The sequence below is a fragment of the Trichechus manatus genome, unplaced genomic scaffold (genome assembly GCF_000243295.1).
Source record: "Trichechus manatus latirostris isolate Lorelei unplaced genomic scaffold, TriManLat1.0 scaffold00057, whole genome shotgun sequence".
Taxonomy (NCBI): domain Eukaryota; kingdom Metazoa; phylum Chordata; class Mammalia; order Sirenia; family Trichechidae; genus Trichechus; species Trichechus manatus.
In genome coordinates, this window is record NW_004443993.1 from 8073327 (window position 1) to 8088141 (window position 14815).

The 14815-nt window shown below is 46.0% G+C and overlaps 1 protein-coding gene across 1 annotated transcript in view; it reads right to left on the reverse strand.

Annotated features, from left to right (window-relative positions):
* The window catches only part of ADGRE1 (adhesion G protein-coupled receptor E1), a gene marked incomplete at its 5' end in the record, with an annotated part of 77849 nt that overhangs the window by 5432 nt on the left and 57602 nt on the right, over positions 1-14815 (reverse strand). The window contains 4 exons of the mRNA XM_023733083.1: positions 3-43; positions 160-328; positions 4688-4779; positions 9077-9143. Coding sequence (XP_023588851.1) covers positions 3-43; positions 160-328; positions 4688-4779; positions 9077-9143 — 369 coding nt within the window. The remainder of the gene's footprint in view (positions 1-2; positions 44-159; positions 329-4687; positions 4780-9076; positions 9144-14815) is intronic.

Here is a 14815-nt window from a genome sequence, read left to right on the forward strand (position 1 = left end):
GCTTGGGCTTCCTGATGATCCACCTCCTGTATTCTTCTCGCACCTGGAGACGGAGACACCTGGCGGTGAGATGAGTCCCTGCCGGGTGCAGGAACGTGGGTCTGTACAGGCACGTCCCACGGGGGGGGGGGTGGACGGGGAGCGGGAGCAGCCACTTACCTGGCGGCTGAGCAGACAGTGGATGAGGAAGATGAAGGCCCCCTGCAGGCTGTTGATGATGGTGAAGAGGTAGGCCATGAAACCGGCTATCGGTCCAATCTGGAAAATGCCCAACACCCAGGAACAACCCAAGATGAAGAGCTGGGCAAAGGCCTTGAATGTCAGTAACCTGGGGGAGAAGATTTGCAAAGGATAAGGTTCCAGGAGGATTCCCTGGGTGGTGCAAATGGTGAAGTGCTCAACTATTAGCCGAAAGGTTGATGATTTGAACCCACTCGGAGGCACCTCAGAAGAAAGACCTGGCAATCTGCTCCCAAAAGTTCACAACCTTGAAAACCCTATGGAGCAGTTTTACTCTGCACACATGGGGTTGCCATGAGTCAGAATCCACTTGGGGGCAGCTAGCTAACAACAACAAGGTTCTGGGAGGCAGGTGTTTTTCTTGTGGGCCACGCTCCCAGGAAGACATTCTGTGGCCACCACCAGGTGACCCACCACCTGGGTGGGGATAAACACAGGCCAGAGTCTCCAACTGGCCATATACAAGGCAAGTTAATCCTATGGGCATTTAAAAGGATTTCACCTACAGATACACATGGGAACGAAGATGTGTGTTGTTGTTTGTTGCTGTCAAGGTGGCTCCAACATGATAAATGGTGAAGAAATTGAAGCTGTCAAGGATTTCATTCCACTTGGACCCAAAATCAATATCCATGGAAGCAGCAGTCAAGAAATCAAACAACACACTGCATTGGGCAAATCTGCTGCAAAAGACCTCTTTATGAATGTCTGCCTTGAGTATCATGCTCTTTTAGGAACTAGCTATATGGGATCAAACTGACAACAGCAGGTTTAAACACAGAAGAAAACATTCTTTGATGGTTACGAGGGTGGGGAGGGAGGGAGAGGAGAATTCACTAACTAGATAGTAGACAAGAATCATCTTAGGAGAGGGGAAGGACAACACACAATACAGAGGAAGTCAGCACAACTGGACCAAAAGCTAAGAAGTTTCCTGAACACAACCAACCACTTTGAGGGACAGAGTAGCAGGTGCTGGGGTCTGAGGACCATGGTTCTGGGTAACATCTAGGTCAACTGGCATAACAAACTTTATTAAGAAAATGTTCTGCATCCCACTTTGGCGAGTGGCGTCTAGGGTCTTAAAAGCTAGCTAGCAGCCGTCTAAGATGCATCAATTGGTCCCACCCCACTTGGAGCAAAGGAGAATGAAGAACACCAAAGACAAAAGGAAAATATTAGCCCAAGAGACAAAAGGACCACATATAAACCAGAGACTGCATCAACCTGAGACCAGAAGAACTAGATGGTGCCCGGCTACCACCAATGACTGTCCTGACAGGGAACACAACAGAGTCCCTGATGGAGCAGGAAAAGAGTGTGCAGCAGAACTCAAATTCACGTAAAAAGACCAGACTTAATGGTCTAACTGAGACTGGAGGAACCCCTGATGCCATGGCTTCTGGACGTTCTGTCTACCCACAACTAAAATCATTCCTGAAGCCCACTCTTCAGACTAGATTGAACTACAAAACATAAAATAATACTTGTGAAGAGTGTGCTTCTTAGTTCAAGTAGATACACGAGACCAAATGGGCAGCTCCTGTCAGGAGGCAGGATGAGAAGGCAGGAAGGGACAGGAACTGGTTGGATGGACACAGGAAACCCAAGGTGGAAAGGGGGAGCATGCTGTCACATTATAGGGATTGCAACTAGTGTCACATAACAATACGTGTATAAATTTTTGTATGAGAAATTAACTTGAGCTGTAAACTTTCACCTAAAGCACAATTTAAAAAAAAATTGACAACAGCAACTCAAAAGGTTAGATAGAAAGCTTAGGGCACAGTGAGTTTATGTTAATGGGGGAGGAATGATTTGGAAAAGGAGGGTGAGAATGGTTGCACAACTTGAAGAATGTCATCAGTGTCACTGAATTGTACATGCAGAAATTGTTGAATTGGTATATTTTTTGCTGTGTCTATTTTCAACAAGGAACTCTGGTCCTGCAATGGTTAAGTGCCCAGCTGCTAACTGAAATGTCAGCGATTCAAACTCACCCAGCTGCTCCTTGGGAGAAAGATTTGGTGATCTGCTTCTGTAAAGATTACAGCCTAGGAAACCCTATGGGGCAGTTCTGCTCCGTCACACGGGGTCACTAGGAGTGAAAATCGACTTAACTGCACCTAACAACAACAACAACGTATTTTCAACAGCAACAAAAATAAAATAAAACAATTCTTTAAATGACTCTTTAAAATCTTCAAAAGCAAAGATGTCACTTTGATGACTAATGTGCACTTGACCCAAGCCATGGCCTTTTCTGTTGCGTCAAATGCATGCAAGAGTGGGACGATGGAAAAGGAAGACCAAAGAAGAATGGACGCATTCAAATTGTGGTGTTGGCGAAGAATATTGAATATACCATGGACGCCAAATAACGAACAAATCTGTCCTGGAGGAAGACGTGTGTACACATACATTTAATTCCATATTGTTTCTAGTAACGAAAGACTAGAAGGACCCACATGTCCAAACTATAGGACACCTTGAACGAAGGGTATGAAATACTATGAAGCCATTTTTTAAAATAGGAGTGACAATACACTGTAATGAGAAAGGGCCAGGCTTTGAAAGGTCAGACTGCCTGCATTCAGATTCTGACGGATTCCTTCATTAACTTTGTAGCTTCCACAAAAAAATGGGAACAAGTTTTCTGGAAAACAATTTGCAGTATATACTAAAAGCATTATAACCCAATCACCATTTGATTCAGGCAATTTCGCACTTAATGTTATCAGAATTAAATAACCACGGATGTGGAGGGAGATTTACCTATAAGAGTATTCAAGGCAATTTTGCTTTCTGTTGTTAAGTTGGTGTTATTGTGTGCTGTTGAGTCGATTTCAACTCACAGAGACCCCATGTGACAGAGGAGGACTGCCCCATAGGATTTTCTAAGCTGTCATCTTTACAGGAGCAGATCACCAGGCTCCCACAGAGCCACTGGTGGGTTCAAACCATCAATCTTTGGTTATCAGCTGACCAGTTAACCACTGTGACTCCAGGGCTCCTTAGTATTGTTTATAATAGCAGAAAACAAAACAGAACAGGAACAACTTAAATATTGATGGATAAGGGATGATTTAAATAAGTTATGTTGTATCCTTCCACTGAAATGCAATGCAAAAAATAATTTTAAAAAGATACTGTAAAAGAATTTCTAGTTTAAGTGGGAGAATATTCATGGCATGTCATTAACAGGACAAAAAAATGATTGCAAAAAATAAAATAGTATTATTCTTTTTGGGGGGTAATTATGCATCTATAAAGGAACACTGGTGGCACAATGGTTAAGTACTCTGCTGCTAACCAAAAGGTCGTTGGTTTGAGCCCACCCAGCCGTTCCGCAGGAGAAAGGCCTGGCGATCTGCTTCAGCAAATATTACTGCCTTGGATACCGTATGGGGCAGTTCTCCTCTGTCACATTAGGTCGCTATGAGTCAGAATTGATTTGCTGGCACCTAACAACAACAATATGTACCTGTAAGTAAGCACAGGAGAGAAACTGGGAAATGTATGAATATTTGTAATATATGAGGCACTCACTCTTCCCAGGCACTGTGCTAAATACTTCAGAAACCTCATAAAGGGGCAGTATTAACATCCTCATTCTATAGTTGAGGAAGGGAGTCCCTGGGTGGTGAAAATGGTTACGCACTTGGCTGCCAGCAGAAAAGTGGGCCGTTCGGATCCACCTGGAGGAGCCCCAGAAGAAAGGCCTGGTGATCTGCTTCCAAAAAATCAGCCATTGAAAACCCTATGGAGCACAGTTTGACTAACACACATGGGGTCTCTATGAGTCAGAGGTGACTCAACGGCAACTAGTTGTTTGGGTTTTATAGATGAGGAGCCCTGATGGCGCATGGTGACACACTTGGCTGCTAATAGAAAGGTCCGTAGTTCGAACTCACCCAGCAGTTCCATGGGAGAAAGACCTGGCAATCTGCTCCTGTAAAGATTACAACCTAGAAAACCCTGTAAGGCAGTTCTACTCTGTCACATGGGTCGCTATGAGTAGGAATCGAATCAACAGCATCTAACAACAACCCTGACCTAAAGGTCAGTCATTCAAACCAACCCAGCAGCTTCTAAGGAGAAAAACTTGGCAATCTGCTCCAGTAAACATTACAGGCTAGAAAATCCTACGGGGCAGTTCTACTCTGTCACATGGGGTTGCCATAAGTTGAAACCGACTCGACAGCACCTAATAACAAACAACAACAGATGAGGAAGTTGAGACTCAGAGAGGTTGCGGAACTTGCCTAAGGTCACACAGCTAGTAGGTGGCAGAGGTGGGTTTTGGCCCCAGTCTGACTCCAGCTCTAGACACTGTGCTGTTCTAACCTTGGACACAGGACCAGACATACAAAAGGCACTCAATAAACATTTATGGGAAGAAAAAAGAAAGACTAGAAAAGGGAAGGGATGGAAAGAGAGTCTGCACCTGGTGTCTTTGAGCATTGAGATTTCAGCATTGATTCTGGAAAGCTTCTGCCTCAGGATCCACAGCGTCCAGGTGAGGAGGACAGTGTTGATCTACAAAGACAAGCAGAGGGATGCAGCCGGGAGTTAGAATAAAGGCCAGGTTTAGGACATAGACCATGACCTTGAGTGGACAGTTCCTTCTCTTCTTGGCCCTCCCTCGGCATCTCAGGGAGTCGCTGGGTGACGCAAACAGTAAACACACTTGGCTGCTAACCAAAATACTGGAGGTTCAAGTCCACCCAGAGGTGCCTTGGAAGAAAGGCTTGGTGATCTACTTCCAAAAAATCAGCCATTGAAACCCCTATGGAGCACAGTTCTACTCTGACACACATGGGGTCACCATGAGTCGGGGTCGCCATGAGTCAGGGTCGACTCAATGGCAAGTTGCGGTGTGGTGAACTACTTTATATGGCCCTTCTAGCCATGGTCTTATGACTCCCACAAAATGATTGGGTGGGACTATGCAAGTAAGGTGATGAGGCCCACAAAATGGATTGGAGAGCATGCTAATAATGCAAATAAGGTACATGGAACCCTTGAGTGGGTGGGACCATGAAAATAAGGTGTATGGAATCCTAATGAGGGGATTGGTCAGTTTTGCCATCCTGCTGGGCTTAAAGGCAGTAAGGGGACCTCACTACCATCAAGGAGAGCCAGGAGTGGAGCACATCCTTTGAACCCACGGTCCCTGTGCTGAGAACCTCCTAGACCCAGGAGACGGAGAGAGAGAGCTGTAACATGGAGATGGCAAGAAGACAGCGAGAAGTGGCAGCAAGCATGGCAGAGTCCACCAGCTCAGAAACAGCAGCAGCAGAACCAGGAGACCAGCTTGAGATGGCAAGGTGGACTTCCTGGCCCACAGAGCAATGTGGCTACAGTAGGCTTCTGGGCCCAAGGAGCGAGAGAGCTGAATGCCTTTGGGCAGGAGTTTTGCTGGCAGAGTGGGGTGCTTCCGAGCACTTGTTGGCCAGAGCTAAAGAGCTTTGTAACACTTGCCCGAGCAGGACAGAGGCCAGGCCAGTAGCAAGGACCCAAGCTAAGAGCGCATGGCCCAGCGGCACCAGCTGAGAAGAAGCTGTCCTGATCGAAGAACTGTATCCTGAGTTGTTCCTGTTACTTCCAAGTTGATCTGATCTCGAATTGTAACCTGTTACTTCCCTGACAAACCCCATAACTTTGAGTATGGTCTGTGAGTTCTGCATGGCCACTGCAATGATTTATCGAGCCCAGTAGAGAAGTAGAGAGTGCCGTGGGAGGGACGGCTGGTGTCAGAATTCATAAAAAGGTTGGAGGGTGAAAGTATGTCTGACCTCCACTTTGTAAGGATCAAACTTGGGCTGATGTTGATCTTGTTTCTCTCTCCTCCCCCTTGTGAAGTTAGACAAAGTCTGATGCCGCTGCTCCATTTTTACACAAGTGTTTGTTTTGAGCATCTCAGACTGGAATACATGAACTCTAAGGCAGGGTCCCTCCACCTCAGCAATGTTCACATTTGGAGCTGGATCATTCTCCGGGGCAGGGGTGTCCTAAGCACTGTAGGATGTGGAGTAGCATCTCTGGCCTCCACCCACGAGATGCTAGTAGCACCCTCCAGGTGTGACAACCAAAAATGTCCCCAAACATTGTCAAGTGTCCCCTTATAGCCAAATCACCCCCGTTAAATACCACAGCGCAGGGGTATGCAATTGTTTTTTTTTTTTTTCCAAATTAGTAAAACTTTTAGGAGAGCCAGATGTCCTTGAAGATCTGGGGATGGCAAGTTAAATATTAAATTATTATTATTATTCTTATTTTTACTCATATTGTTGTTTCTGTTAGCTGCTGTCAAGTCAGCTCCCGACTCATGGTGACCCCATGCACAATGCCCACTCCTGCACCATCCCCAGGGTTTTCATTGGCTGATTTTCAGAAGCAGATCGCTAGGTCTTTCTTCCTAGTCCATCTTAGTCTGAAAGCTCCACTGAAACCTGTTCCACATCATAGCAACCTGCGAGCTTCCACTAACAGACAGGTAGTAACTGTGCATGAGGTGTATTGGGCAGGAATCGAACCCAGGTCTCCTAAATGGAAGGCGAGAATTCTAGCACTGAACCACCCCTGCCCCCATTATCATTGTTGTTAGTTGCCTTCCAGTCAATTCTGACTCCATGGAGACCCCAAGTGTACAGAGTAGACTCCATAGGGTTTTCAAGACCATGACCTTTAGGAAGCAGATTGCCAGGTCTTTTTTCTGTAGCAGCTACTGGGTGGGTTCAAACTGCCAACCTTTTGGCTAGTAGTTGAGCACTTAACCATTTGCACCACTCTGGGACTCCTGACCCCACGAGTCATTTGTTAAGTTGTTGCTATTGGGTGCCATTGAGTCAATCAATTCTGGTTCACAGCAACCCAATGCAACAGAGTAGAACTGCCCCATAGGGTTTCCTAGGCTGTAATCTTTATGGAAGCAGATCTCCAGGTCTTTCTCCTCCAGAGCCACTGTGTGGGTTCAAACCACCAACCTTTCAGTTAGCAGCTGAACATTTAACCATTAAAAACCCATTGCTGTTGAGTCAGTTGTGACTCATAGAGTTTCCAAGGAGCAGCTGGTGGATTCAAACTGCTGACCTTTTGCTTTGCAGCCGTAGATCTTAACCACTGAGCCACCAGGGATCCGTGTTCAACCGTTGCGCCACTTAATTTTTATTGAGCACTGGCTGGCACTAGGCATTATGCTAAGCATCTCACATGCATGGTTTGATCCCTTCTCCACCACCCACGTGAGGGGGGTCTGGAGGGGAGGACCTGGCGTTTGGGGAGCAGGAAGCTCATGGGCATGGCAGGAGCTCTGGGCATGTGGGGAAGGGGTAGAGGTGGAAACCAGAGGAGTTGGTAGGGCCAGGTAGTGAAGGACCTTGGCTGCCAGACAAAGGGCTTCACCCTGAGAGCAATGGAGAAACCCAGCAAATGGGCATGAAAGCCAGCTCTGAGCTTTGGAATATCACTCTGAAAAACACTCCCACTACAAAACCCCTAAAATGGTGGATGAAGTCCAACAGACATCATCTTGAATTGATAGCTGAGCTTGTGAGAAAGTAAAGGAAGCCTCCAGAGGACAAAAATGAGGGTAACAGTGAAGCCAGAGTCAGGAGCCAGAACTCTCCAGAGGCTGTGGTGGGGAAGGGGTTTCTGAAATCAAGACTACAGCCTTGGGGATTTAAGGGTCACTCATAGAGGTGGGCACAAGCCCCTGGTTCCACATAAGGTAGGGAGACCACCAAATAAAACTAGGACCACCCACTCAGTAGAAGGGTGGGCTAGAAAAAAATCCTGGCAAAGGAAGGGAACAAGGTAACTTTTTGCCTGGCCTTTGGATCCTAGTGAAGAAAAAAGAGAAAAGAAGTGAGAAGGAGAGCAGAGGAAAGGAGGGGGGAGGAGAGAGGAGACAAGGGGAGGGGAGAGGAGAGGAAAGAGGAGAAGGAGAGGGGAGAGGAGGATAAAAGAGGGGAGGGGAGGGGAGGAGAGGGGAGAAAAGGGGAGGGGAGAAGAGAAAAGAGGAGGGGAGGAGAGAGGAGGGGAGGAGAGAAGGGGAGGGGAGGGGAGAGGGGGGAGTGAGGAGAGAGGAGGAGAGGGGAGGGAAGGGGAGAGTACAGAGGGAGGGAAGAGGAGAGAAGAGAAGAAAAGGGAAGGGGAGGGAAGAGAAGGGGAGGGAAGGGAGGGGAGAGGAGAGAAGGTGAGGAAAGGGAGGGGAGAGGAAAGAAGGGGAGGGGAGGGGAGAGAAGAGAAAGGGAGGGGAGGGGGGAGGAGAGAGGACAGAAGGGGAAGGGAGAGGAGGGCAGGGGAGGGGAGAGGACAGACTGGGAGGGAAGAGGAGAGACTAGAGAAGAGAAGGAGTTGGCGAGAGGTCTTCGGTTGGAACCCACCCAGTGGCTACATGGGAGAAAGACCTGGCAATCTGCTTTCATAAAAATTACAGCCTAGAAAACCTTATGGGGCAGTTCTACTCTGTCACGTGGGGTCAGTATGAGTTGGAATCAACGCAACAGCACCCAACAACAATTTCTTTCTACTTTTTCTCTCATTCAGCTTCTGTACCTAGGAGAGACTGACAGATCCATTCTTATGGAAATACAAAGACAGATAAGAACAGGGTTCCTCCCAGTAGTATGCGTTTTGGCAAGAAAAGAAAAAATCACAAGTCAAAGAAATTGCATTCCAGCTTGGAAAACTCAAGAATCAAAAATCAGAAGGAGAACTTTTGAAGGGGATAAGTGACAATCTCAGCTATGTACCTCCCTCTGGCACTCCCTGATCCCTTGGGTCTCCTTGGTCCTCCTCCAGAATTCATTTCAACAAGCAATTTGCTTACCATTATGACTGTACAAACTGGCCCCAAGAAACTCCAGATGAACCCCGTCTCTGTATTCAGCCAGCATCTGTGGAGAGAAACAGGAAGAGTCAGCATTTGACCCAAAGATATGACCCTACAGTTATTCATGCCCCAACAGAATCACTAACAGAGGAAAATATTGGGAGGTAAGACTCAGATGAAATTATCACCTAAAGTCTTCCTCAAACCAAACAATAGTTTAACTTAATTAGGGAAGAATGTCTGCCTTGAGCATTGTGTTCTTTTAAGAACTATCTATATGGGATCAAATGACACATTGCATTGGGCAAATCTGCTACAAAAGACCCCTTTAAAGTGTTAGAAAAGCAAAGATGTCACCTTGAAGACCAAGGTGCACCTCACCCAAGCCATGGTGTTTTCAATCGCCTGATAACGCATGCAAAACTGGACGATGAATAAGGAAGATCAAAGAAGAATTGACACGTTCGAATTGTGGTGTTGGCGAAGAATATTGAATATACCATGGACTGCCAAAAGAACGAACAAATCCATTTTGGAAGAAGTACAGCCAGAATTCTCCTTAGAAGGGAGGATGGTGAGACTTCATCCCATGGGCTTCATCCCATGTTATTAGGAGGGACCAGTCCCTAGAGAAGGACATCATGCTTGGTAAAGCAGAGGGTCAGCAAAAAAGAGGAAGACCCTCAATGATATGGATTGACACAGTGGCTGCAACAATGGGCTCAAGCATAACAACAATTGTGAGGATGGTGCAGGACCGGGCAGTGTTTTGTTCTGTTGTACATAGGGGGCTAGAAGTTGGAACTGATTTGACAGTACCTAAAACAACACTTTAAAAATAATAATAAAAAATATGAGTTAAAAAAATTCTCAGGATGGGACTGGTCTCATTTCGGTTTCTTTTGGGTCACAGTGCATCCTCTTTCAGATCTTCCTGGGCAAATCTATCTGAATTTTTTTTTAAATTGTGCTTTAGGTGAAAGTTTACAGAGCAATTAATTTCCCATTCGATAGTTTGTACATAAAATGTTCCATGACATTGGTTTCATTCCCCACAATGTGTCAGCACTCTTCCCAATTTCTGCCCTTGGGTTTCCCGTTTCCTCTCGTCTGGATTTTCTACCCTTTCCTGCCTTCTCATCTTTGCTTTTGGGCAAATGTTGTCCTTTTGAGCTCGTATAACTGATTGTTCTAAGAAACACATTTCTCTCAGGTGTTATTGTTTATTTTACAGGCCTGTCTATTGTTTGGCTGGAAGGTGGTCTCTCGGAATTGCTTCAATTCCAGGTCAGAAGGGTGTCTTGGGGCCATAGTCTCAGGGGTTCCTCCAATCTGTCAGACCAGTAAGTCTGGTCTTTTTGTGAATTTGATTTTTTGTTCTACATTTCTCCCCTACTCTGTCCAGGACCCTCTGTTGTGATTCCAGTCAGAGCAGTCAGTAGTGGTAGCTGGGCACCATCTAGTTCTGCTGGCCTTGGAGTCATGTAGGCTGTGGTTCCTGTGGTCCATTTGTCTTTTATACTAACTGCTCCCTGAGTCTTTGGTTTTATTCACTCTCCTTTGCTCCATATGCGAAGAGACCAATAGTTGTATCTTAGATGGCTGCTCACAAGCTTTGAAGACCCCAGACACTACTCACCAAAGTAGGATGCAGAACACTGTCTTTACGAACTATGTTGTACCAATTGACATAGATGTCCTCCGAGTCTATGGTCATTTGCCTTCGAGCCTAGGAACTTTGTCCCATGAAATGTTTGGTTATGTCTAAAAAGCTTCCATGACTGTGCCCTTGTGTGCTCTATTGTATACATGTGCAGCACCTACAATTACGAATGTAGAAATAACCACAACTAAACCTGTAATCTGCAGGTGGGTATGCTCCCTTACACACTCCCACACCTCTTTAGCATATCCATTTACCATGTATCCATTTGTAAATTATTGTTTGTTAATACTGTTGTTGCAGGATTGTCTGTGTTATAGTAATTACCGTAGTTGCCCTTTATTCTTGCGTTCCCCTCAGTGTCTTCCTTTGCCTTGGTCATGTTGTGCTGACTTCTCCCATATTGTGTATTGTTTTTCCCTTCACCAGTATTAGCACATGTCTTCTATCTAGCTAGTAATCTTCCCTCCCTCCCCCTCCCATCCCTGGTAACCATCAAATAATTTTTTTTTCTGTGTGTAAACCTTGTCTTGTGTTTTTTCAATAGTGGTCTAATACAATATTTGTCCTTTTTTAATTGACTTGCTTCACTCAGCACAATGTCCTCCAAATTCATCCATGTTGTGAGATGTTTTGCAGACTCGTTGTTATTCTTTATAGTTGCATAGTATTCCATTATGTGTATGTACCATAGTTTATCCATTTATCTGTTGATGGGCACTTAGGTTGTTTCCATCTTTTTGTTATTGTGAATAATGCTGCAATGAACATGGGTGTGCGTGTCTATTCATGGCATGGCTCTTATGTCTTTAGGGTATATACCTAGGAGTGAGATTGCTGGATCATATGATATTTCTATTTCTAGCTTTTTAAGGAAGCACCATACCATTTTCCATAGTGGTTATGTATCTGAAATATTTACCCAGCGTCATAGATTAAGCTCATTCTCAAACCAAAGCCATTGTAAACCCTTTTCCCTCTATCCAAAACTCTCCACTGACAACCCTTGTCATTCAAGTCTCAACTCAAATGTCACCTTCTCTGAGAAACCACTCCTGACTATCCCTAGCTAAACTATCTTATCCGCACCCCTAGTGGCTCTTTATCAGGGTTCACTGCTTTTTTTTAATAGCATCTATCTACTCTGCACACATGGGGTCGCCATGAGTCAGAATCAACTCAACAGCAACTAGCAACCAATCACTGTCATCCACCATCTGTCTGTCTGTTTGTCATACTACAGTGGATTGCATGCTGCTGTGATGTTGAAAGCTATGCCACCAGTATTTCAAATACCAGCAGAGTCACTCATGGTGGACAGGGGAGCTTCCAGACTAAGGCCTGGTGATCTACTTCTGAAAATTAGCTACTGAAAATCTTATGGATCACAACAGAACATTGTCCGACTCATTTGTTTTTTGAACACATCATCAGGAGGGACAATTGCTGGAGGAGGATATCATGTTTGGTGAGGTAGATGGCCAGCCAGGTCAAGAAAGGCCCTCAGAGAGGTGAAATGGTACAGTAGCAGCAATGATGGACTCAAACATTCCGGTGATTGTGAGGATGATGCAGGACCGGTCAATATTTCATTCTGTTGTTCATGAGGGCACCATGAGTCGGAGCAGACTCAGTGGTAGCTAACAACAACATCACTATCACAAATTATCTTGTTCAGCTGTTGTTTACTTGAAAATTATCTGTCTCCTCCTACTAGACAATGAGTTGCATGGGAATTTGGACCTTGTATGTCTTGTTTATCTCTGCATATCCACACCCAGCACAAAGCCTGGCAGGTAGCTATTTGGTGGAAGGGAGGAAGAGAGGGAAGAAAGGAGGGAGAGGGGAAAGAAAGGAGAAAGGAAGGGGAGAAAGAAGGAGGGAGGAAGGGAGAGAGGGGGAAGGGATGGAGGAAGGGAGGGAAGGAATGAAGGAGGGAGGGAGGGAGGAAGGGAGAAAGGAAAGAAGGAGAGAGGAAGGGAGGGATGGAGGGAGAGATGGAGGAAGGAGGGAAGGAAGCAAGGAGGAAGGGAGGCAGGAAGGAGGAAGGAAGAAGGGAGGAAGGAAGGAGGGAAGAAGGGAAAGAGGGAGGGACAGAAGAGGAGAGGGAGGGAAGGAAGGAGGAAGGGAGGAAGGGATGAAGGGAGGGAAGGAAGGAAAGAAGGAAGGGTAGGAGGGATGGAAGGAAGGAAGAAGGGAGGAAGTAGGGAGGGAGGGAGGAAGGAAGAAGGGAGGGAGGGATGGAAGGGAGGAAGAAGGGGGAGGTATGAAGGGAGGGAAGGAGGCAAGAAGGAAGGAATAGATTTTTCTAGCTACAACTATCGCTACTGCTGTTGCTCTTGTCTTGTTCATATAATTATCATCATCAACTCTGCAAAAGGGTCTTCAGGGAGAGACCAAAAAAAGATGACGGAGTAGTCAGACGGCTTCCTAAAACTCTCTTACAACAAAGACCTGGAAAAACAAGTGATTTGACTGTATATGAATATCTAGGAGCCCCGAACAAGGCAAAGTTGAGGAATTGGACTGAGTGGCAGGGGGAGAGGGAGACGGTTCTGAAGAAGCGAGAAGTGCCAGACTGGAGCAGACTCAGCTGCAGCTCTTCAGCCCTGACTGGCTCCAAGGTACGCAGTGAAGCAGGCAAACAGCTGCGCGTGCGCGCTCAGGAGGCCGTTTCCACACTGAGAGAGATCCGTCAGCAGAGATTCTGCTTAGACACTGTGAACCAGTGAAAAGCAGCTCCCAAATGGATAAAGATATGTACATGCATGTGGCCTTTCGTGGGGATTTTTTTTTTTAAAAAAGCCCGTTTGGGAAAAACCTCTCTCCCTTTTACCTCCCCCCTTCCTGCTCTACAATGGTCTGGCCTTCCAAAGTCTGACTCCCCTGGGCCAGAAGTAGATCCCAAAAGGTGGCCTGACCATTTCTCCTGGTCTTGGAGAGAGAACAAATAAGCTACTGGCTCCCCTAAGCCAGGAACTCAGGGTCAGCACAGCTCCTTTGCTAGGCACAGGCATAAGGGGTCCGCAGACTATGAGTGCCTCACACCCCTGTATAGACTTGTGGAGACCCATCTCAACAGCGTTATCCCTCACTACTACAGTATGACAGGGTACACATCTGAAGTCTAACTTCCACTGTTTCAGCTGTGAAGTGGCATGTTTGTGACCCTTGACAGAGCCCTGCATTTGAAGCAGGCACATTTACCGATCCTCACCAGGGGCTTGAGGACTGGTGGCTTCACCTACGCCACCTAGTCACCTGCTACAGGAGTCCAAGAATAAGTTGTGCCCTAGATTCTTTACAGCCAACAGAGTGGGGTGCTCATAGTCCAGCTGCAAAACTCACCTACCTACTCGCCCAAGGGAATAGGGACACGCTTTCCTTTCAGACTCTCAGGGGCAGCTGTCAGCCCCCTGCCTGGCTCAGGGCGTGAACCCTCACTGCAGCCAGATATCTGTGCCTACACCAATCACCCATGCCTCTCTAAGACTGTAGGTGAGAGCCTGCACCGCACACTTGGTGACCAACTGCCTGGACAACTAAGCTAAACCCATATAGGAAAATATAATGGAGTCCTCTGTGCACATACTTAGTTACAGAACTAAACTACCTGGTGACAGGATGTTAGAGCTTCAAAGGCGCCAATAATCAAACTAGCACGCATGAGCAGCCTATTGGGGCATATCGAAACAAAACAAAACAAGAAGCTAGGACTCACTAAATAAATATAAAATAAAATTATAATAGCTTATTGATGGCTCAGAGACAACAGTCAATATCAAATCACGTAAAGAGGCAGTCCATGATGGCTTCAGCAAGCCCCCAAAATAAAGAATCAATAAATTCTCTGGAGGAAGAGAACATCTTGGAATTACCAGAGGCAGGATACAAAAGATTAATATACAGAACTCTTCTAGAAATTAGAAAGGAAATCCTACATAATGCAGAAAGAGCCAGGGAACACACGAACAAAGTAGTAGTGGAACTTAAAAAAGTTATTCAAGAACATAATGACCAATTTAATAGGCTGCAAGAATCCACAGAGAGACAGCAATCAGAAATCCAGAAGA